General features: G+C 49.9%; 1 protein-coding gene across 2 annotated transcripts; it reads left to right on the plus strand.

Moving 5' to 3' along the window:
- The first annotated feature begins 1154 nt into the window (after window positions 1-1154).
- SNX1 (sorting nexin 1) lies at window positions 1155-21993 on the plus strand. 2 transcript variants are annotated; one of them, XM_062583802.1, is made up of 15 exons: window positions 1155-1342; window positions 6835-6937; window positions 7826-7962; window positions 9229-9295; window positions 10513-10556; window positions 12716-12857; window positions 14776-14854; window positions 15607-15682; window positions 16904-17017; window positions 17171-17264; window positions 17898-18103; window positions 19775-19918; window positions 20433-20513; window positions 21052-21123; window positions 21580-21993. In XM_062583802.1, exons 1-15 carry the CDS (start codon window positions 1199-1201, stop codon window positions 21628-21630), a joined length of 1554 nt encoding a protein of 517 aa, XP_062439786.1. In that variant the 5' UTR covers window positions 1155-1198; the 3' UTR covers window positions 21631-21993. The 2 variants fall into 2 exon arrangements, with proteins under 2 accessions (XP_062439786.1, XP_062439787.1); XM_062583803.1 differs by lacking the exons at window positions 1155-1342; window positions 7826-7962 and having other exon boundaries at window positions 6840-6937.
- Window positions 21994-22328: the final 335 nt, after the last annotated feature.

The raw sequence follows: 22328 nt of genomic DNA on the forward strand, positions 1-22328 counted from the left end.
CTTATGCCAGAGCTCCTTAAAAGCCTTGGGAGAGTCAAGGTTTTCTCAGCTCTACTCTACTCCTGCTCCTTTGGAGGAGAGCACGGTCCTGTGCTGGTGCGAGTTCTCAAGGGTCCCTTCTATCAAAGCAAGACACAGATCAAGCAGCCCAGCTCCTCTGCCCTTGAGCCACTGGTTTGGTGAAGCTCAGAGGGTTTTGCAGGGGTTTCCTTGTCCTTCCTCACTATGACCTGCTCCTTCTCCTCTGTTGGGCTACCCCATTTGGCAACTCCCTGACAGGGAATCCTCAAACCCAGCAGGCAGGAGGTGCCTGAAAACATGTGGCGACGGGGTTCACAGCCTGCTGAGGTGGCCAATGCCTGGTCAGACTAACACCACCTCGGGAGCCCAGGATGCTCAAACGCTGAGCACTCGTCATCGAGTTCGTTAGCAAAACCTCTGCTGAGGAGGGCACAGGCCTGCCGGTGTGGTGGAGCGCCACAAGCCCCTGATGTGGGAAATGGCCCGGGGCTGGGTGCCCTCCACTGGGGCAGGAGATGGACCCCAACACCCCTCCCTGCCAGAGGCTGTTTGGGAGCGATGGTGAGGGACGAGGGGCTTCTGCGCAAGGAGGGACGCGGCCGGGTGACGGCCCTTGGCCGCTTCACTCGGGGCGTCGAGGGGGCTGCAGGGCTTTGCTCAGCGGCGCTTGCCGCCCTCCCCACACGGAGCCCCTGCGCCTACTCGGAGGGCTCTGGGTCAGGTCCGGCCCCGTTCCGTCCCGTCCCCGCTCGGGGAGCCCCGGCCCGTCGCCCCTGCCCGGCCCCGCTGGGAGCTCCGCGGCCGCCGCGCCCCCACGGGCCCCTCAGCGCGGGGCCGGCCCTGGGCTCGCCCACTGCCTCGAGAGGGGGCGCGCTCCCCCCTCCTCTGGTGCAATGGTACGGCCCAGAGGGCATCCCTCTCCCCGCCGTCTCTCCCCGCCGAGCTCGCTGCTGTTTCTATGGGGAGGGAGCGACGCCCGCCAGAGGAAGGAAGAGGCGGTGCTCGTTGGCTCTCGTTGGCGGGGGAGGGCGGAGAGAGCGGGGTCACCAGCCAACCGTGAGGCTTTGGGCCCCGCCGGCCCCGCCCCCGAAGCCCCGCCCCCCCGCGGGCCTTAAGGCGGCGGCGGCGGTTTCCGCCGCGGGTGTCGCAGGCGGAAGCGGCGGCGGCGCGCGTGGACATGGCGTCGGGCGGCGCCTGCAGCTCGGGCTCCCCCTCCCCCGTCGAGCGCCTCCCCCCGCCCTTTCCCGAGCCCCGCGGCGACGGCGACGCGCTGGGGGCGGCCGACAGCGACACGGAGGGCGAGGACATCTTCACCGGCCCCGTGAGTGCGGGGCGCGGGCGGCCGGTGCTGAGGGAGGCGGGCGGGCGGGCGGGGGCGGCCTTGGGCGCTTCCCCGCGGCTCGTGCCGGGCAGCGAGCAGGCCGGGGCGGTCCCCGGGGGCCCCTTCTCCGTCGGCGAGAGCCGCCGCCGCCGCTCCCTGCTGGGGAGCCGGGATGGAGCTGCCCGGTGGCTGCAACATCCTCTGGGTTTGGTTGAAGAAGGTGCCAAAAAGAAGGGTGAGAGGGCAGAGTCCCCTTTTTGGGAGGAAATTCGGGCTGTGTGCTTATCTCTGGGCTGGCCGTGGGCACCTCTGCTCGCCACGTAGCAGTCACAGCTGTCCTGCTCCTTCTGAAAGTGTCTGAGGTTCGTTATGGTGAGGCCGGTGCTGCATGGGTGAGTTAAATGCCCCCCAGCAATGCACAGGGTTTGGGGAGAGTGGATAGCTGAAGTGTGACCGGGAGGTGTTGCTCAAGTAAAGCATCTGCTTTGCTGCTCTTCCAGTGCAGTTAACTTGTCAGTTCTTGCAGAATCTGAGAGTCCTGAAAGAGCTGCAAAGATGCCCTGGTGGGGCTTGGGTATGGCATCCAAAGCTGGCTGCTTGCTCCAGCCTAGCTTCAGGTTAAAACTAACTAGTAAGTGACTGTCTTGCCAGGCTGAAACCTAGCAGCTGCTGTCCAATGTTCCTGTTGTGTCTCAGTTTGCTATGTGACTTCACATGGAAATGTACAGGATTCCAACCCAGGGGGTAGCTGTTGTCCCCTCGATAGCTAGGAGCGTGATGATATGACCAGTTTGGTGCTTATGGACTTGGAGCTGGAATGGAAGGTGAGACTTTCTCTGTGAGGTGTGGAAGAGGTAACTCCAATCCTCGTAGTGGGGCAGCTCAGGTGTATTTCAGTGACTGCCCTTACCTTGTGCTGAAACAAGCAACTGTGCAGCCATGGAGCAAAAGATATCGGGAAGGTTTAGTTGATACTTTTTCATCTGGATCAATTCAGCAAACTGGGTCACTGCATTGCTGCACAAATAACCTGGTGAATGTGAGTGCAGTGGAGGAAATGGCTGGGGGTTTATAGCACCTCTTTTTTGTTCCTAGTAGTTTTGTGGGTCTGTGAATCTCTGGCTGTTGAAAGCTGTTGGCATTAACTCATGCCGGCTTCAGCTGATTGGGCCTGCATTTGTTCCAGGCGTTGAACAGGAATAAGCAAGAAAGTTAAAGCAGTGACTGATGCAGCTTTGAACAGAGTTGATGTGAGGGGACAGTTCAATAAGTTGGTTATCTCAGTGACTGCAGTAAGGTCACAGTAACTCTGACAATAGCTGATGCCAGGTCTCTGTGAACTTAGCAGTGAAAATGTAGCTTTGGGCTGGCGTGCACAGGGACAGCCAGACTGAAGAGCAGCAGGTACGGATGCAGTTGTGCACGCTTCCAGAGGTGTCTGAACAGCAGCAGTTTAGATGTGTGGCAGTTTGTGCAGGATGAGACTAAGCTGCTGCTGAAGTAGGTTCTTGGCACAAAAACAGCATTGTGGGGGCTCTGAAGAGAGCAAAGTTCAAGGACCAGAAAGCATCGGGTCAGAAGCTGAAGCAGGGTCATGCATCGCAAGAGTGCGTGCTGAGGCCTTGATGCCTGTTTGGTGCTTTATTAATCTGAATCTACTCCCCAGCCAGAGTCTGGCCTTGGGTTCTTGGTTTCAGAGTTTGTACTGAGTGAGGATTTGCCTACTAAACCAGTCTCCTAGAGGAGGCCCTTCATGTGGATGCTGCAGGGACTAGGATTGCTTTCCTAAGCTCCACAAGCTGCAGCTTCTTGCCTTGCCTCCTGCAAGGAGTAGCTATGACACTATGGCTTTTCCCTGGCTGCTTCACCTAGGCTTTTTTTGCCCTGTTCCTGCAGGCAGGACAGGAGGAGCTGGGGTGTCTGGCCAGAATCTCTCCAGAAGCTTTCTTCATCTGTCTGTAGTTCCCCAGCCCCGATGCTTTCCCTTCTGGCTGGACTGTGCCCAGCTTTTACCTTTCCTCCAATAGGAAACCACAGACTTGACTGTCTAGGGTAGTGCAGCAAGCATGCAAACCTGCCCATCACAGGGCATGGAGCTGGCCCAGCAAAGCCCCATCCTGCTGACTGGCAGAAAGCTGCAGTTAAGCTGTAGCTGTTTCTGTACCATTCCTGATGAAGCTTCTGACCTGATGCTGCTCTGATGTCCTTGAACTGTGCTCTCTTAGCAGCAAATAGTTATCTTGCCAGGAGTCTGGAGCTGGCTTAGCAGTAGAGGAATAGACAGTTCTGGGATGATGTTGCTTATGGCTAGATTCTGCCCTGCATATGTGCTTCTGAGGATGAAACATTTGTATTGGTCTGGGCGTAGCAGAGCAGTGGAGTCTTGTGCTGACAATAACATGGGAAAATGCAGTGCTGGCTGGACAGGACCTTAGTCATCCAATGTTAGGGAAAACAATTTATGCTGGTACCTTTGGCTGGCAGTTGAAGGTGGTGCTTGTCCTGAGAAGTTCACGACCTTTATTTAAGAACTAGAAGATGCAATGTGGCTTGCTCTGAGAGCTTTATGGTAGAGGGAGCCTACCAAAACAGGCAAGGGTCGACTGCCTTGCACTTTCATGCAAATAAAGTGGCTCTTCACAGAAACTGAAGTTTGAGCTAAAGCAGCTTATCAGGTGCTTAGTGTTGTTGTCGGGTTGACTGTCGTAATTAATACTTCAGTTTCCTGTTGTGACCTTTTGGCTTTGCTTGTCTGTCTGCCCTTGAGTATTAGCAAAACACTTTGTGAGACAAGGGAATTGGGCTGGTGAGGCAGATCTGTATGACAGCCAGTGGTCAGGCAGCTTGAAGGTGTTTAGCCGTAAAATAGGAGGCAGCAAGAGTGGGTGAGGCATAAGTATAACGAGAGCTGGAACTCATCTCTCTGTTTATGGAAGCTGGACAACTGCATGGCCGTGATCCTCTCCTGGGGTGTGTTCAAGTGTCAGCTTTTCTGAAACAGTATCTGCTTCCCTGTGACAAGCAGAAAACAAACCAGACTTGTACTGGGGGGACTTGGGGAACTTAATTTGCCTTGTCTCATCGTGGTTGTGCTGTGTACTAAATCAGGCCTCTGAGATCGTGGGTGTGGTGTCATGCGCTGATCCAAAAGAGGCTACAGTTGTCATCTTCTGTAGTAACAGATGGAAAAGAAGGAACAAGGCATAGTAATTTCATGTTCTTAGAAACTAACTCTAAAGCAAGTGAACTTGGTCACTCTAGAAAAGTAGATGACTCTTCCTGTGCCTCAAAGAGGACTGGGAGCTGAAAGGCTAACAAGAGAAACTTCAGTGCCTCCCTTGGTATATCCATATAGGAGTTTCTTAACAACTTAAAGAACTACTGCAGGAGCGGAGGATTGGAATGACCCCTGCCAGACATGTACCTAACATAGTATCACCGTGGTGATAGCACTCTTGTTTGTTTATGTGCAAGGCTGGGGGAGAAAGTAGCTACTGGAACAGTGTTCAGAGGTTGCTGCAAGATCCCTGTGAACACTTGTTTTAGCATTGCTGAAGTACACCAGCAACTTATGCTAAGAAGAGAATGATCCTTGGCTGTGTGGAAGGTCCTGCACCAAAACAAGCTGTCTGAGCAGGGCCAAAACAGGTAGGGGTGAGGATCCTGTGTTAGAGGTAGTGTGGTCCCACATGTGAGCCTTACTCTGCCCATCACCAGTGCTGAAACATTCCTGTTGGTGGCTGATATTCCTCAGATATACTGAACTGTCCCTGCTCCTGGCCTAGAGAGCAGTGCTGGAAGTATGTAAGGTCCTTATGTGCCTGGTGAGAAATAGGTTTGGTGTTTCAACTGATGGGCTCTGTGGGGACTGGGAAGCAGTCTTGCTCATGTCTGCTGACTGGCTCGCTTAATCACTTGTGGATCTATGCATGGTGTTTGCCATGGGTCCGTTTGGTGTGTTTGCTTTCAATTTTCCACCACTAGAAAATGTACCTCTGGTACATCCTGCCTGTAACTGTTCTGATCTAAGCTGGGAATGAGTCTCTGCTTTCTCTTCCAGAAAAAAGCTTCTTAAAATAGGAGAGGACCTTTCATCAAATGGCTCTGGAGTTTTATATAACCAAAGACTTGGCCCTACCTTACACAGGAGCTGCATTAGCACTGCTTTGCTCCTGAAGAAGTAATGGAAACCAGTGATGCTCTCCATAGCCTGTCAGTTTGGAGTTGCTGCTAATAGTACTTCATTTACTGTCCATCAAAGAAATGTTTTGTGCTCTGCCTGGCAGCATTAAGACATTAAAGAATAGCACTTGCACTCTTACTCTGGTTTAGAATAACTTGTACTTGCTTGTCTTGGTTCAAAGTGAAGGGTGATTCATGGCACCACTGTCCATAGCTCTTGCCTGTAGCTATCATTCAAACTAAGTAGCAGGAGTACACAAATTGTTTTCTAATGTAGCAGACCAGTAGACATACAAGCTCTGGGGCAGGTTTCATTTTGTCCTAGAACCTGTTCCCAGTAGCCAGGACACTTTTGGCAAACCCTGCAAGCCTTGGAGGCTGTTTGCTGTGGCATTCTGCAGGTTCAGCTCCTTAAGTCTGTGCCCCAAGGTTTTGAGGCTGGCTTGTCCCAGCTGAGCCATAGTGTGGTGGCATGCTAAGGACACAAGCTTTGAATCGAAGTGCAGTGTGCAAGACTTTGTAAACCCTGGGATTTGTCAAGCATGATGAGCTGTGCCCCTGCTTTAATCCAGCCATGGGAGCCTTGTCTTTGCTTGGTGGGGAGGAAGAGAAGTGTTGCAGGTGGCAGCACTGTCGCCTCCTGCAATGGAGACTACCAGCACTGTTGGCTACCAGCAGTGTTGGGGGAGCAGAGTTCAGAAGCTGCTCTGGCGCTACTTTTGAAGTGGAAGCAAACTGCTGTGTTAAGCCCTGTGTGAAGGAAGCTGGGTTATGCTTTAACAGGCCTTCCAGGGAAGGGCAGCTCAGCCTGTGGTAGTGATTGAACTGCTAACCCAAGCTGAGCTGCTAACAAGGTTCTTGTGGTCCATGGCAAATTGCCAGTAGGTACCGATTGGCAAGTAAATTGCTGCAGGCCTCTGCCACCAGTGACAATAGCTTAGACTTCTCAAGGGATCTTTTGTTAGCACGCTCAGCCTGGTACTGCTAAGTGCATGAGGATCCCTAGCATTGCCCATCTGGCTTGATGCAGCTTTAAAGCTGATATGCAGGGTCACTACCTGGAAACAGCATGGCCAGGTCTATTATGGGTGTCATGAACAGGAGTATTTATGTGCATTTTACTACCTGCTGCTCCCAAAGCCTGTAGCTGAAGGACTGCATCTGTGACACTTGGCCTGTGGACTGGCACATGCTAGTGATCTGTTAGGTGCCCCTGTTCTGCTGAAAACTGAAGGTGGGCTGTTTGGTCCTCCATCCTCTACTCCTCAGTGTGAATGACTTTTGTTTATGTGCTTTTAATTCTTTTACAGAGCAAGCCCACAGCACCAAAAAGAGAATCCCTGCTCCCTGTGAGCAGCAGCTCCAAGGAGAATGGGGTTCCTGTAGAGCAAGATGATCAGGACTTATTTGCAGGTAAGTCTCTGTCTACTGAGCGCTTCCTGGAGCTTTCTGAAATCTAAGCCTGGAGTAATCTCCTTTCTAGCCATGACCTGCTTATAGCTAGACCATACTTATTCATGTTTATCCCAAGTTCTTATCTCTCTAATTTATGTTCCAGTCTGCTCTGGAAGCGCAGAGCTCTAGTGATGTTTCTGGGAAGGTCAGAGTAGCCTCCTCCAGGTCTCTAGCATAATCGTGCAGCAGGATTAACTGCTTCGGAGCTGGAGAGGCCTAAAAACTCGGTTTGCTTTAGTTTTGTCATCTTAAGCTGTTAAAGCAGTGAGTGCCCTTCCAGAGTTAAAAGGCTTGTGTTATTCCCACCTGCATGAAGGTGGGGAAAAGTATCTCTAGTTGGGATATGGCTGTTCTCAAGCAACAGAAAGCATGAATATTCCTCACCAAGGGGAAGCAAAAAGGGCCAGTCCCTGCACAGCTCTCCTGTTTCTTGGCTAGGTGGGAACCCTCTGGCAGAGCCATCCAAAGAAGAGTCAGCTCTTGGAGAACTTTGACTTTCTCTCGGTGGAGAAGTGTACTGGGAAGGAGCCCACCTGCCAGGCTGGTCTATATGCCGTGTAAAATCAGACTTGGTTCTAGCTGTTCTAGTGTGTAGTTGCTGCTGCCGCTAGCAGCGTTCTGGATTAACTTGATACTCTCCAGTGGGGTTGATCTCAGGATCTCCCCTGCAGTGAAAGATATGTCAAGTCATGCTCTTATCAATGCTTAAGGATGCCCTCCCATGAATATAAAAATTGATTGTTTATTGTTACTCCCTAGATCTCATGAACCTCTCCCAGAACATAGAAATTACCTTTTCAGTAATGCGAAGTAGAGGGGCTGATCCTTGCAAACTTCTCTTGACAGATGCCACTGTAGAGTTGTCTCTAGACAGCACGCAAAACAACCAGAAGAAGGAACTGGCCAAAGCATCCAATCCTGCCCCCCCATTAGACGTAGCTGCAAGCTCCTCTTCTAGAAACCCTCCAAAGAGCTATGAGGAGGTGAGAATTGCTCTGAGCTTTCTAACTTGCCCTACTGTTTTGGGACTGTAATTGGCAGAAACCTGTATGTTTACTCAGATGTAAGCATACATCTTACGTTAATTGCATCATTTAATTGGCATGTTGGATGTCCTGCCTCTTATCTCAGGCCATCAGTCTGAGACTGATACCACTGAAATGGGGTTGAGGTCAACCTGACAGGATCTCTGCTCATGTGAAAACATGGTAGAGCAGACTGCTGTTTCCAAGCCTGAAATAGCAAGCTGCTGGTCTGGTTCTGAACTCTGACTTGGAGTGCTAGCACCCTGTATTGCTGCAGATGGGGCAAGTGGTGCAAATTCTCTTGTACAAATTATCTGGAGTGCAGGGTCCGTAAGTGGAACTTGTAGTCTGGTTGCCAAGTCTAGTTACTTGGGTGAGATCTGGTTGGAGTCTAGACCCTCTCCTGTAGAGAGCATAAACTTGTCCCTGAAACAAGTGCTCCTTTTCTGCCCTGAGCACCACTGAGCTTATGAGGACTGGCTTACTGCAGTGTTGTCAAGAGTAGCATCTCAAGTTAGCTTTGGCCTGGCTTAGCTAAGGAAGCAATGCAGAGCTAGGACAAGGTGCTGAACTCATTGGTGAACTAGTAAGCTGTGACCTTTAAGTTTTTAGGCCGAAGGCTGCAAGGGGGTCGGTTCTAGCTTGGCTTCATCCAGTTCTTTAACACCGTTCCACTAATGCAGGACTGCAGGGTGCTCTAAGCAAGCGGGCATTGCTGGCGTAGTCACCCACTAGCCTTTAGTCTGTCAAGGTATAATTGTAAGACCTGTTCAGGCTGGATCTGCTGGTTGCTATTGTGGCGCTTGTCCCCTTGGGCCTACACACCTTGTTTTCTTGCCTTCTACATAGGCTCAGTTTCTTAGGTGGTTTCAAATGAGAACTGAAATTGTGATGTAAAAGAGCTAAAAGGAACTGATTTTGTATGGAGCTGAGTGAGAGTGGACTGCAGATTCTCAGATTAGCACCGTAACAGTTTGCACATCTCTCTGTGCAAATAGCATTGCTGTAAGATCAAATCCAATTTGGGATTCTTGGAACAGGTAGCTTCAATGCAAGCAAGAAGCCTAAGGACTTTACAAATGGCCTTGGTCAGACTTTTAGCACTAAAAATGCCTTTGCACTATGACAAGCTCATTTTGAACTGTGGAATTTTATAACTTAGAGCAGGCTGGAGCCTGGATTTCTGGATTTAATTGACTTTCCTTATGTCTTTACTCCAAACAGCTGGAAGAAGAGGAACAGGAGGACAAATTTGAGCTGACAATAGGAGTGAGTGACCCAGAGAAAGTTGGTGAGTTAACATCCTGTCCTGTGGAATGATGAAGCTGAGTTAGGCCAGGCTTGGCAGTATGACTAAATGCAGATGTGGCACTCTGTGTGCCACAGTTCCAGCTTTTGAGCTGCCTCTGCAGGCACAAACTTGATCACTCACTTCCCCAAAGCTTCTTCCAAGATCTAGAGGAAGTGAAGCTAAACAAAGCAAAAAACCTGCATTCCAAATGAAGCAAGGCAGGAGCAGGCTCTGTAAAGCTAAGCACCTCAAAAGCAGCAAGCCATGAGGACATTTTGGGAGGGAGGTGATATGGTGCTTGTACCAGCAGAGCTCAGTGCCTATGGCTGTGGTGTACAACTTTACTTGGTCTCCAAGAAGCACTGTCCTTTGTGTGGCTGGCAGGGGAGAGGAAGAGTTGCCTTGACCTCAAACTAAGCATCTTGCTCCATGCTTTGCCACCTTGCCGAGCAGCTGTGGAGCACTGAAGCAGGAGGTCTTTTCTGTGTTGGCAATGGGGGATCAGAGTAATTTGACAGTTATGTGGCTCTCCCTGGGGTGTGAAGAGTTTTTAGGTAGCATCTGGTCTGAGCCAGCAAAGCAGCCTCACTTGTGGCAGCTTGTTCCAGCTCTTGGCTTACAAGTTCTGGAGTTGGAAGAGGCACTGACTTGTAAATTGGAGGTATTTTAGGGGTAGCATCAGACTTCTGAGGATGCCCTTCAGTTGAACTACCAGGTAAACCCTCCCTCTCCCAAACAAAGGGATTTCTGTATTAGCTGGAGGAAGCTGCCTGTGATGTCTCAGAATCAAACCACATGTAGTCAGGAGCCGTCTGACTTGCATCCTCTGAATAGACTGCTTCATGTGCTGTACAGCCACTGAATTGTTGTGTTCTGAGCAGATGTGTGGAGTTAGCCCAAATGCTGTCCGTGTAACAAGTGACTAATTGTCAGTGTTTGCTGCCTTAGGAAGTAAAAGGAGGGCTCAGCAGTCCCAAGCAGCCAGGTTGAGTAAATGCCTAACGGGCAGGTGTCCAGGGTCCTGTAAAGAGATGCTGCCTCAAGTTCTGTGTGAGAATGCAGGGCTCTGTCACTTCATCAGGACTAATACTGGAACCAGTAAAGTAGGCAAATGCCAGGAGATCTCTAGAGCCTTGTGCTTTGGAGTTTTCAAAATGTCTAGGTGATAATGGAAAGGGCCAGGCTTGGGATACTAATGCCTTGTTTATTTTCCATAGGTGATGGCATGAACGCGTATGTAGCCTACAAAGTGTCAACACAGGTATGTCTAACTCTGCGCCCCTGTGACAGGGTGCCATTATTCTTTCCTGCTTTAAAGCAGCTGGAGTGTGTCTCTTCCCTAGTCATGCCAATGGTGATGTTAAAAGTACAGGAGGCTTGAATACCTTGTAACAAGGGATTCGTGAATGATAATGCACTCCTACAGACCAAGGGATGAGTCTAGCTGAGAAGTAGTTTTGAACCTATTTGAAGAAACATTTTTGACTTCAGCCAGTTGCATCAGTGCAGCCCTGGCTGATCTCCCAGCTCGACACTGGAGTGAGCATCAGGAATGACAACCATCAGGGAGAGCCTTGGGCACCAGCTCTGTTGCTAGTGATTGTGTGTTGATGGTCACATCAGATTAAGCTGATCTGTATTAGGCTTGGCTCTTGCTGAAGTTATTGCTGTAACTAGTTTGCTGTCAGGACCTGCGCTCCTAGGCTGGTAACAAAAATTTGACTTTTAGGAGCAGCTACAGTGCTTGCAGCTGTGGGATGCTGTTCTGAGCTGTGCAGAAAAATTGTTCGTAGGTATCTATCCATCAGCCTTATAAATATCTTACATATTTATATGTGTGTATATATATATAAATATATACACACATTATATATAAATATACACATACACACACACACACACACACATATATATATATATATATATATATATATATATATATGAAAAAATAAAGGATTATAGGAGTAGAAGGACATTGTATTGCCTTGAATTTGAACAAATTCTACCACTTGCTATAGAGCTGGAGGAGACATTCAGCAATGCTACCCCTGTACAGCTGATTGGCTCTTAGCTTAGGCATGGCGTAGGCAATGCCATTGAAAGGAACTGACTTGAGTTACTACAGTGGCTGCCAACCCTTTTGGGTCTCTGACAATGTTGAGTGTTCTGGTCTGTCAGACACTAATACTCCAGTCTTAAGAGCCAAGGCAAGAAGGATTGTCTTTAGACTTCTTATGGCACATTTTTTTTCTGAGATCCTTTCACTTGTACTTGATGGTTATAAAGTGACATTGAGATGATGGGCTATACTGGTGATAATCATGTAAACTGATGTGGTGTAGCGAGAGCCCATATTTTCTGGGATGGCTCCCTCACTGTGAGCAAAGTGAACTGAAGAGATCAAGTGAAGCTGATCTCCTAGAGAAATGGCAATTGGTAGAGCAAGGCATCCAGAGCCTGGAGTACGGGTGCACGCCTAGTGCAGGAAGCCAGCAGCTGCCACGTTACACTGTAGGTCTACAACTTCTATCTAACTGGAGCTGAAAAAACACTGACCCATTGACTCGCCTGGAATTCAGCAGGTCGATCACCCTGCTGAATGACAGGTCCAACAGCACTCTAGGCCAGCTTCATCATGTTACTGAGACTGCTACCATGTACAGGTCTCAACCTTTTGCATCTACAGTAGCGTGACTTTCCCACTTTGTGCCCAGCTCTGCCATGGTGAAGGCACATGGAGTGTGTGTAGCTGTGGCACTGCTCACAGGATGGTTTAGGTAGGAAGGTGCCTTTATCATACAGCTCTTGGGTTATCTGGAGAGAGGGCTTGCAAGAGACTGAGCTAGTTTGCCAGAGGTAAGTGCAGGAATGCAAATGACACTTCCTTCTCTGCTGGAGCATGAAAGAGGCCTGAAGGCCTGTGTTACAGCCCATTCCTGTCCTTCATGGAAGGCACTACCTCCTGCAGCCTGAAATGGCTGGCATGCAAAGGGAACTAGCAGATCTTTTTTTTTAATCTTCAGTCCTGCATTGGTAGCACTGTCAAAAGCCACTGGTAGCCCATGTAGTCGTAGCCTTGAAGACAAGCTGTAACCTGATAGTGGCCCCTTTTTTTGTGGAAAGCGGGGATGGTGGGATTAGGCCATTACTAAGCAGTCTGTGGCCACAGTAACAGCTACGCTGTTATTAAATAATGTTAATATTGCTGCTTGATCTGAGGAGAACTCTTAGAAGGTGAGTTCCTGAAAGCCTAGGCCAAAGCTTGCACAGTTTAGCTTTAGCTGTTCCTCATCCACAGAGCTCAAGCTGTCCTATTACCACCCTCAAAACTGACAGCACAAACAATGCTTTAGAGGCTGTTTGTGTAGAGACAGTTTTCCTAGGCAAGCCTGACCTGACTTTCCTCTCTCTTCCCCCCAGACAAGCCTACCAATGTTCAGGAGCAAGCACTTCTCAGTAAAAAGGAGATTCAGTGATTTTCTGGGTCTGTATGAGAAGCTGTCGGAGAAGCATGCCCAGAACGGGTTCATCGTTCCTCCACCACCTGAGAAGAGTCTCATAGGTGAGCAGTAGAGGTGCTGAATGCTGCTCTAGAACTTGTACTCCTGCCTGCAGTCCCAGACCCAAAGAGGATAGCTGCAGAGCAGTGGACAGAAGGAGGGCAGTTTAAAAAATAAGAAATAAATAAATGAAAGCCCATGTCACTCCAGCCTTCAAAAAGGGCAAGAAGGAGGACCCAGGAAACTATAGGTGGGTCAGCCTCACCTCCATCCCTGGAAAGGTAATGGAACAGCTCATTCTAGATGTCATCTCCAAGCATACGGAGGAGAAGGTGATCAGGAGTGTTCAGCATGGATTCACCAAGGGGAAATGCTGCTTAACCATTCTGATAGCCTTCTATGATGGAATAACTGGCTGGGTAGATGAGGGGAGAGCAGTGGATGTTGTGTACCTTGACTTCAGCAAGGCTTTTGACACTGTCTCCTGTGACATCCTTCTAGGCAAGCTCGGGAAGTGTGGGTTAGATGAGTGGACAGTGAGGTGGATTGAGAACTGGCTGAAAGGCAGAGCTCAGAGGGCTGTCATCAGTGGTGTGGAGTCTAGTTGGAGGCCTGTGGCGTCCCCCAGGGCTCAGGACTGGCTTCCATCAACTACTTCATCCATGACCTGGAAGAAGGGACAGTGTCTCCTCAGCAAGTCTGCTGATGATACCAAGCTAGGAGGAGTGGCTGACACACCTGAGGGCTGTGCTGCCCTTCAGAGAGACCTGGACAGGCTGGAGAGTTGGGCAGAGAGGAACCTCATGAGGTTCAACAAGGGCGAGTGCAGGGTCCTGCAACTAGGGAGAAGTAACCCTAGGCACCAGTACAAGCTGGGGGCTGACCTGCTGGAGAGCAGCACTGCAGAGAAGGACCTGGGAGTGCTGGTGGATGACAAGTTGACTATGAGCCAGCAATGTGCCCTTGTGGCCAGGAAGGCCAATGGTGTCCTAGGGGGCATAAGGAAGAGTGTTGCCAGTGGGTTGGGGGAGGTGATCCTGCCTCTCTACTCAGCCCTGGGGAGGCCTCATCTTGAGTACTGCGTCCAGTTCTGGGGTGCCCAGTTCAAGAGAAACATGGAGCTACTGGAGAGAGCCCAGTGTAGGGATATGAGGATAGTCAGAGCTGGAGCATCTGCCCTCTGAGGAACGGCTGCGAGAGCTGGGCCTGTTTAGCCTGGGGAAGAGAAGATCCCCCCTCAATTTTATCAATGTATACAGATACCTTAAGGGGGGTGTGTCAAGGGGATGGGGGCAAACTCTTTTCATTTGTCCCGTATGACAGGACAAGAGGCAATGGGCAAAAACTGAACCACAGGAAGTTCCAGCTGAACACGAGGGGGAATTTCTTCACTGTGAGAGTGACGGAGCACTTGAACAGGTTGCCCAGAGAGGCTGTGGAGTCTCCTTCTCTGGAGATCTTCAAAGCCTGCCTGGATGCAACCCTGTCTAACATGCTCTAGGTGTCCCTGCTTGAGCAGGCGGGTTGGACTAGATGATCTCCAGAGGTTCCTTCTGATCTTACTGATTCTATGAAATAAAAATAATAATCTGAATTTTATGATGCAGACAGAGCTGTAAGTATGGAATCAGCAGGGCTCTGGGCTTAAAGCTTTGAGTTCAGATGGCTCTGCATCTACTTGATATAGAGTGAAACATGCTCAGCACTGTAATTGAATTGCTGTTCACTTGAGTCCAGACTCGTAACCCTTCTGGTCTTGCCTGGCCTTGCTCTGCCTCTTCTCTGGATGTAGACTTTTGCTAGACATAGTTAGATAATTAAGATTTGCTTATACCTAGTTCTTGCTGATGTAAGATCTAATTTCTATTGTAAAAAGCCCAGCTTTGCCGTCATGCTGATAGTCTGTACTCTGTAACAGACCTCACTGCCTTGTGTGTTCAGCTGAAGCTGCTCATCAATTGCATCTTCTTCCTGTGCTAGGAATGACCAAAGTGAAAGTTGGGAAAGAAGACTCCTCCTCTGCAGAGTTCCTAGAAAAAAGACGGGCTGCTCTAGAGAGGTACAGATCCAAACAACTATCCCCTCGTGCCTGAGCCAAGCAAGGGACCTCTGAAAGGTCAGACTGGCTGCACTCTCCTCCCTACATGAGAAGCAGTCTGCTTCTAGGTTTACAGTGAAGCTGAAGGGCACTGGAGAGTTACAACTGCAGAGAATTACTTTCACTCTAAAACTAACTCCTGCTTCAAAAGACCTTGCTGGGATTTGGTCAGAGGCTGACCAAACTCCACTGACAATGTAGGTTGTAAAATGGAGCTCTTGCATCAGCTCACATGTGGTGTAAACAGTGCAGATCAGGTGAAGAACAACTCAGGCTTTCCTAAACTTGGCACCCTGACTACACAGTCCACTAGTGGCCTCTGCTCTGCCACCTGTGCTGGCTGCTGTAGTTGGCACAAGGATACTCTTCCCCTCCAGTTTGCCCTTTGAAGGACTGGTAAAATGTCATTGTTACAGATGCCAACTGATCAAGGTCCAGTCCTGCATCTTAAGTAACTTGCTGTTGATTGTCCCAAGTACTAATCAAATGTCTGGCAGGTCTGGTCTTGAAGTCTAGTCTCACTAGTGTCCACAGAGAAGCAAGACTCTTGCATGGTGGGTGGGTGAGAACAGCTTGTTGAGCCTGACTTTCAGCCATTTTGGAGTAAATGACAAGCGTGTTGTGGATGACTTGCACACACTACACCTCAGTGGGGTTGTTCAGAGCCAGGTTTGCTACAACAGAAGTAACTCTTGATATGTTCTGCTCTGCAGGTACCTCCGGAGAGTTGTCAGCCATCCAACAATGCTGCAGGACCCAGATGTCAGGGAGTTCTTGGAAAAAGAGGAGGTCAGTACTGTGGAGCAATGCTAGCTACAAATACCTTGGAAATAGAGAAGGAAACAGTAACCAAGAAGGTAGCAAGACATGGCACTTCACGGCTCTTCTCAGCAAGAAGCAGCAGAATCCTGTAAGAGCTCTAACCACCAGTAACAAGAATAGGACTCTTTTGTGTCAGTGCTTACCTAAGCACCGAACACTGATAATGAGCTATGGCCTGGCCTGCTTAAGTCACAGCAGGAGAGGGGATACTTCAAGAGCTTGAGTAGTCTTTGTCCTCTGAAATTCATGACAGGAGTCTAGTCTGCTGCTCAGAAGTGAGGGAGAACTGGTGCTGGCTTGGCCTGGTGCTCAGATGTTAGTTGCTTCACTTGACAGTTGTCCTGTTTGCTGTCTGCTTGTGCTAAACTTCTACCTCAGGCTGGAATTGTAGGAACTAAATGAGTTACTTGGATTGCAGCTAGAATGGACATTCCTGGGAAGAACTGGCTCCTTACGGAACTGTGTATCTGATGTGGTCCCTGCTGTTCCACTGAGTACAACTGGACCAAAGCGGAGCACCTGATGTGGAGAAATTAGAGGCTCTTTGAGGCTGAGCCCAGTCTGTGCAATTCTGACCAGTTGTTGTGCTGAAGGACTTTCATAAGAGCATGTGGCATAGAGAAGCCTCACTTAGCTGCATCTGCTGTAACCAGCAGTCTGAGAAATAGGCGGGGCTGGCATGGAGTATAACCTGGCCTCAAAGGCACTGCTCTGCTGTAATGTCCCCAGGAACACACGGTGCTGCTGGCTCTTGGAGAGATGCTCCAGAGCACTTTGCTGTTGTGCTTGCATGACCTGTGGCAGCTTGATCAGCTCTCTGTTCCAGCTGCACGGATTCAAGTAGCAGGGATGGTTCTTAAAGATCTGTATTACCTTGGCTAAGCAGAACAGACTGGCCCCAGATACCATGGAAGGTTCAGGAACTCCTTATCTGTCTGAAAACAGCCCTAGTCCCGTGTTTTGAAGTGTCATGCAGGTTGTGCCAGGTGTGCTCTGAGCATCTGTTAACGCTTTACAGTAGTTGTGGTGTGTATACTGCTGCATGCAGAAACCCTGCCGTCAAGGGATCCACGTGAATACCACAGGGAGAGTGATGCCACTGTGAGGGTTGTTCTCAAAGCTACTTTCATCTTCTGACAAAACAAACATTTATTTATTTATTTATTTGTTTATTTTACTACTTTGTAGTTGCCGAGAGCAGTAGGCACCCAGGCCCTGAGTGGAGCAGGAATACTGAAGATGTTCAATAAAGCTACTGATGCTGTCAGTAAAATGACCATCAAGATGAATGAATCGGACATAGTAAGTATGTGGAGACCTGCAGGCTGTCTTTTTTCCTTGCTTTTGAGTTGTGTTTGCCCACCAGCTCAAGCTTTGGCTGTGAAATACAAGTAAATCTCATAGCTAAGCAGTGGTGCCATCTGTGAGAATCAACTCTTGGCTCATCCATTCCAGTGGTTCGAGGAGAAGCTGCAGGAGGTGGAATGTGAGGAGCAGCGGCTACGGAAGTTACATGCTGTTGTGGAAACGCTGGTGAACCACCGGAAGGGTAATGAGCTTGGTACAGCTTGCGCTGTAGCTTGAGCTGTAACAGTTAAGCCTTGGCAATGCCTGACTGCAGGTTGCCAGTGAGTAGGTGTCCTATGAGGCACTCCTGAGCAGATGTAATGTTGCTCCCTTGCTGTAAATTACTCTTGGCCTCTTAATTGGGGGTGATGGAGGTAAAATGATGACCCCACATCTAAGCTTGCAGGACTGGATAGGATCACAATGTTAAAGTGAACCAGTGTCCTGCTGGGTGAAGCCTGTTGCTGTAGCAAACCTGAGTAGAGCTGATTTTATTGTTAATTCCCAGCTATCCTCTGGCAGGGAGCAGGGATGTTTTTCTTCCTCTGCATGTTTTGGCTGACTTCTGTGAATCTGTGCCTGTCCTCCCACTCTGCCACTTCCCTTCTTCCTGGCTGGAGTTGCTTAGCCCTCCCACCATGCTGCAGAAGCTGCCAGCTCTGACTGTGAGGCAGTGCTGGCTCTTCAGCAGCAGGGCTGGCTGGCATCTATTGGGGCTACAGGAAAGCAGTTTCCATAGTAGCCTCCAGGCTGGATTCTGTAGGATGGGGGTTTTACTTGCAGGGCACCCAGCAGAGCAAGGCCAATCGGTTGACTGTCTTATTCCATTCACTAGAGCTAGCATTGAATACAGCACAATTTGCAAAGAGTCTGGCCATGCTGGGGAGCTCAGAGGACAACACAGCCCTGTCCCGGGCACTGTCCCAGCTGGCTGAGGTGGAAGAGAAGATTGAACAGCTGCACCAGGAACAGGCTAACAACGACTTCTTCCTCCTGGCTGAGCTCCTGGGAGACTACATCCGCCTTCTCTCAGTTGTAAGGGTAAGCACTCCTTGGGAGCAATCCTCAGAGCCAAGCTCTGAGGTAAACTGCTGCTCTTAGCACAGTTCTTAAGCTTAAGTATGCCAGGAGGCGGCTGGTTTCCTAAATACAAGTGCAGGGCACTGTATATCTCTGATCTCTTCAGGCAGAGGGAAGACTTGCTGCTTGTTGAGTTGTGCATGTCTTGGACTCTGTTCAGAGCAGAAAAGTAAGGTAGACGAGGCCTTTCTGTGCTGTTCTCCAGGAGGAACATGGAGCAAGTTTGTAGCTCTTAGCTGGTCTTTAGCCATTCAGAGGTAGAGGCCACAGCTACAGCAGAGGCTCTGAATTGGTAACCCATGACCCAAGTTACAAATAGATCTGACAAGCTTTACTGGGGAGTAGCCAGAGCTTTGAAGTGTGTGCAGCCTACCTGGCATGCGCTGCTGATTGCTGGAGACTGGCAGAAAAAAGTCCCAAGTGAGCTGTGAGCCTGAAAGGCTATTAACTGCTTCTGCCCAAAACTTGTCCTGTCTCCAAGCGGTTAGTTCTCGAGGCTGCAGAAATCAGAAGAAAGCTTATTAAGTAGGGACAAGCCTGAGGCTGGGCTGAGCGCCTTGGTCTGTTAGCCTCCTCTGTACTGGGAGGTACGCACGCTGCAGAGCAGGACAGATCTCTAGGGCTGAAGGTAATAAGGCATACCTTGGACATTCCAGTAAGAAACTATAGTGTTATCTAGGACTTGACCTGTTTCTTGGCTGCTCTGTCCTGACCATGCTATCAGACACTGCTTTCTGCCTTTTCTAGCTCTTCCCCACAGTCTAGCTGGATACATTGAAAAGTCTGATGGATCTTTCTTGCTTGGGATAGTGATTTGCAGGTCTGCTAACAATCATTGGTCTCCTGCCAAATGCCTGAAATTTGGTGCCTGAGTACTCTGCAGTAACTCGCAGTCAGCAGGTGTTGCAGGCACTTAGGTCTGTGTGCCTAAAGGCAGCCTTGCTCCAGGACAGCAGGAGCTAATGCTGGAGATCCAGTGCAGGACTGGCAAAGGCATTTCCTTGTGCTGGCAGCTCTTGATGCTTCCATCAAGAGAACCCCCATGAGCTGAAATGGGCATGCAGCAGAGCTTGGAGTAGGCTTAGTGTTTGGGATACAGCCAAACAGTAGGTGCCTCAGACCTATCCAGGCCTGTGCTGAACTGCATGCTTAGCTGGGGGCTTCCCTGATACTGTCTCCTGCCAAGCCCTGGAGTAGCTAGGCAGAACCTCTACTGCCACCCCCATTCAGGGAGAGGTCTCCAAAGCTTCTCTTCAAGCACTAATTGCTTGATGTAACTCCTCGGTTTCCTCACTAGTGAGGTGGCAAGTCCTCCATGATCTGGTCTGTGCTGCAGCCTTGGTTACACATTAAGTCTCTGACTCATACTGATCCAGGACCTGACTGGTGAAGCAGCTTCTTGCCCCTTGCCAAAGGCAGGAGTGTCGCTGTCAGCAGTGCTGCCTGTAGCTGCCTGCTGCTACTGCTGAGCCTTATGAGGTGGTGGAGGCAGGAGTGAGCAGCAGCAGAGGGCCTGGCTGTGCTGCTTGTGGTCTAGCTTGGTGTACAGCCCTGCACATGCTCAAGACTCCTGTGTTCTGCTCACAGCCTGTTTGGGGGCACGCCAACTCATTCTCCGCTCCTTCCTTTCAGGGAGCCTTTGACCAGCGCATGAAGACCTGGCAGAGATGGCAGGATGCCCAGACCATGCTGCAGAAGAAGAGGGAGATGGAGGCCAGGCTGCTCTGGGCCAACAAACCTGACAAGCTACAGCAGGCCAAAGAAGAGATCTCAGAGGTAGGGGGTGAGGAGCACTGTGGTCTCTACCTGGCTCCTTCTGCTCCATGCAGTACTGCTCAGTCATAGCTTGTGGCAGCACTGCTCTAGGTCAAGCAGTACCGGAATTGACCCCCTTCTCTTTAGAAGAGGGCATTTTGAGTTGAAGGGCCACGTGGCAATTGCCAGGCTTGTAACAAAGGAAATGCAAGCTTCTAGCAAGCCCTGCAGGAATCCACAGATGCTGCAGGAGGGGCTGCTCACCATCTCACTTCATGTGTGGCAGTACATGGCTTTCTTAATAGACCCTGGACTTGCAGCATGTTTGAGCACTGAGTGCGAGGGGTGCTGCAAGTGCCGCTTGCTGTGGCAGTGAGCTGACGTGAGGAGCAGAAGTGCTGGCCTCTAGGGGGGCTGTGCTCCAGAGGTGCCTCTCGGCTGTGAGTGGTCACACACTCCGAGGGAGTGAAAGCTTCATCTCCCCTTCCCTGAAACAGCACACTTCCTCCCCCTCTCTCTCTCTCTCTCTCTACAGTGGGAGTCTCGTGTGACACAATACGAAAGAGACTTTGAACGGATTTCTGCTGTGATCCGCAAGGAAGTGATACGGTTTGAGGTAGGTTAGTCTCAGCTCTTAAGCAATTCTCAGGCCTAAGAGGGGACTGTGTGAGAGGGCTGAGCTGGCCTAGTTGGCTTTGGTGTCTCTTAACTGGCAACACCAGCCTGGCCTAGCCAAGGTGTCACCTTGGTTCTTAAGCCCCCTCCCTACAGAGCAGGAGCAGCTGGCAACATTGTCAGATCCAGACAGGTTGGAGTGGGGCATGTGATACTGCAGACAACTGCCCTCTTTGGATAAAGGAGTCTTTCTCCTGCTCCAAGTATGCAAATAAGCATATCCATTAAAGAGAAGGCAGATCTGCAAAGATCCTCAGAGCCTGCTGATCTGTCATGTTCACAGCTGGCAGGTGAACTTCATCCTCCATTTCATGTTCCCATACTACTGCTGGTCACTTAGTGTGTGGGCAGTTGAGATTGTCCCACTTGGTCTCAGGAAGAGCAAGAAAATCCTGTCCCATGCCACACATGCACAGCAGCCTGGTGTGCTTCAGTGGTTAGTTCAGATTTGTACTTACTTACGCAACTGTCTCTTGCAGAAAGAGAAATCAAAGGACTTCAGAAACCACGTGACTAAATACCTTGAGACATTATTAAACTCTCAGCAACAGGTCAGTATCCTTAGACTGCTTGCAGTCAAACTCCCGTTGTCTGAGCAGTGTTGGCAGTCCGACTTCTGCTGTCAGATCTAAGCAGCGTGAGGTTGCACCCTGCATGAGCTGCTGTGGTAGATGTATCCTGCTCCCCCTGAGCACCACAGGGTAGGGAGGGATTAACCCCTATAGGATGGAGCCTCTGCCCTGCGGTTCTGACTGATCACAGTGCCTAGTAGGAAAGCTACTTGGTACAAAATACAAGCTGTTGTGTCACACCCTGCTTCAGGCCTGACTTCTGGGCTGTGTACGTGATCCTGGCAGAGCTGAGCCAAGCTCCTGGTGTGCACTGGGCATGGGCTTCTGCCTCCACTGAACACTTCTCAACTCAGCCTGTAGAAAGCTTGCTTGTTATGAGCTTGAACTGAGTTGGCAGAGTGACTGCTGGCACCTGACTCTCTCCTCTCTCTACAGCTGGTGAAGTACTGGGAAGCATTCTTACCTGAAGCAAAGGCAATTTCTTAATTGGACCAAGCAAATGAGTGTACCTGAACTTTGCCTTTTTATACACTATACCTCTGTCTTTTACACATGAATGAACCCTAGTTAAACACTCTGGAGCTGGTAGAGGTTTAACCCCCAAACAAGCAGCTTAAGCCAGTAACTCTTCTAACTATATATTTTTCATTTAGCTACATATATTTTCTTACTGAAGAGAAACTAGTTTCCTGCTTTAAGACCAGACCTGCAGTAGATGAAGAGTGAGGGGGGGGTTTAATGATCTATGTAAATGTATATTTTTCAGCCTGTGTTTTAGGGCTCTAATGACTATCTTACTCCTGCAGTGCCATTAAGGTTATGTAATAAAACTTATATCAGGGCAAACAAGCTTGTTGTGTTGTTCATGCGAGCTACTTGGGATGGGGCAGGGAGGCATAACGGCTGAAGGGAAGGGGCTGTGTTACAGGGTGGCTAGGCCCTCTTTAAAGGCAATGCTGCGGTGTTCAGCATGCACCAGGCTCTGCTTAGCTGTGCCTGCACATGTGGAACCCTTGGGCAGGACAGAAGGAGGCGATGGTGCCTGGGGCTTTGAGGAAACCTATGACCTTGGAGGCTGCTTGAGCCATCTGTTTTGGCTTTTGATTAAACTTTAGCCTTCTGTGTTGTTCTCGAGCTCAGCCGGGCTCCTAGGTGGCCCAACTTCACACGCTATGACCTCTGTC

This window comes from Rhea pennata, chromosome 10, assembly GCF_028389875.1.
Source record: "Rhea pennata isolate bPtePen1 chromosome 10, bPtePen1.pri, whole genome shotgun sequence".
Lineage (NCBI taxonomy): Eukaryota > Metazoa > Chordata > Aves > Rheiformes > Rheidae > Rhea > Rhea pennata.

Coding starts and splice junctions, on each gene's coding strand:
- SNX1 (XM_062583802.1), top strand. CDS start 1,199: ATGGCGTCGGGCGGCGCCTGCAGCTCGGGCTCCCCCTCCCCCGTCGAG. Junction 15,683..16,903: donor AGTTCTTGGAAAAAGAGGAG/GTCAGTACTGTG, acceptor ACTACTTTGTAG/TTGCCGAGAGCAGTAGGCAC. Junction 19,919..20,432: donor CCAAAGAAGAGATCTCAGAG/GTAGGGGGTGAG, acceptor CTCTCTCTACAG/TGGGAGTCTCGTGTGACACA.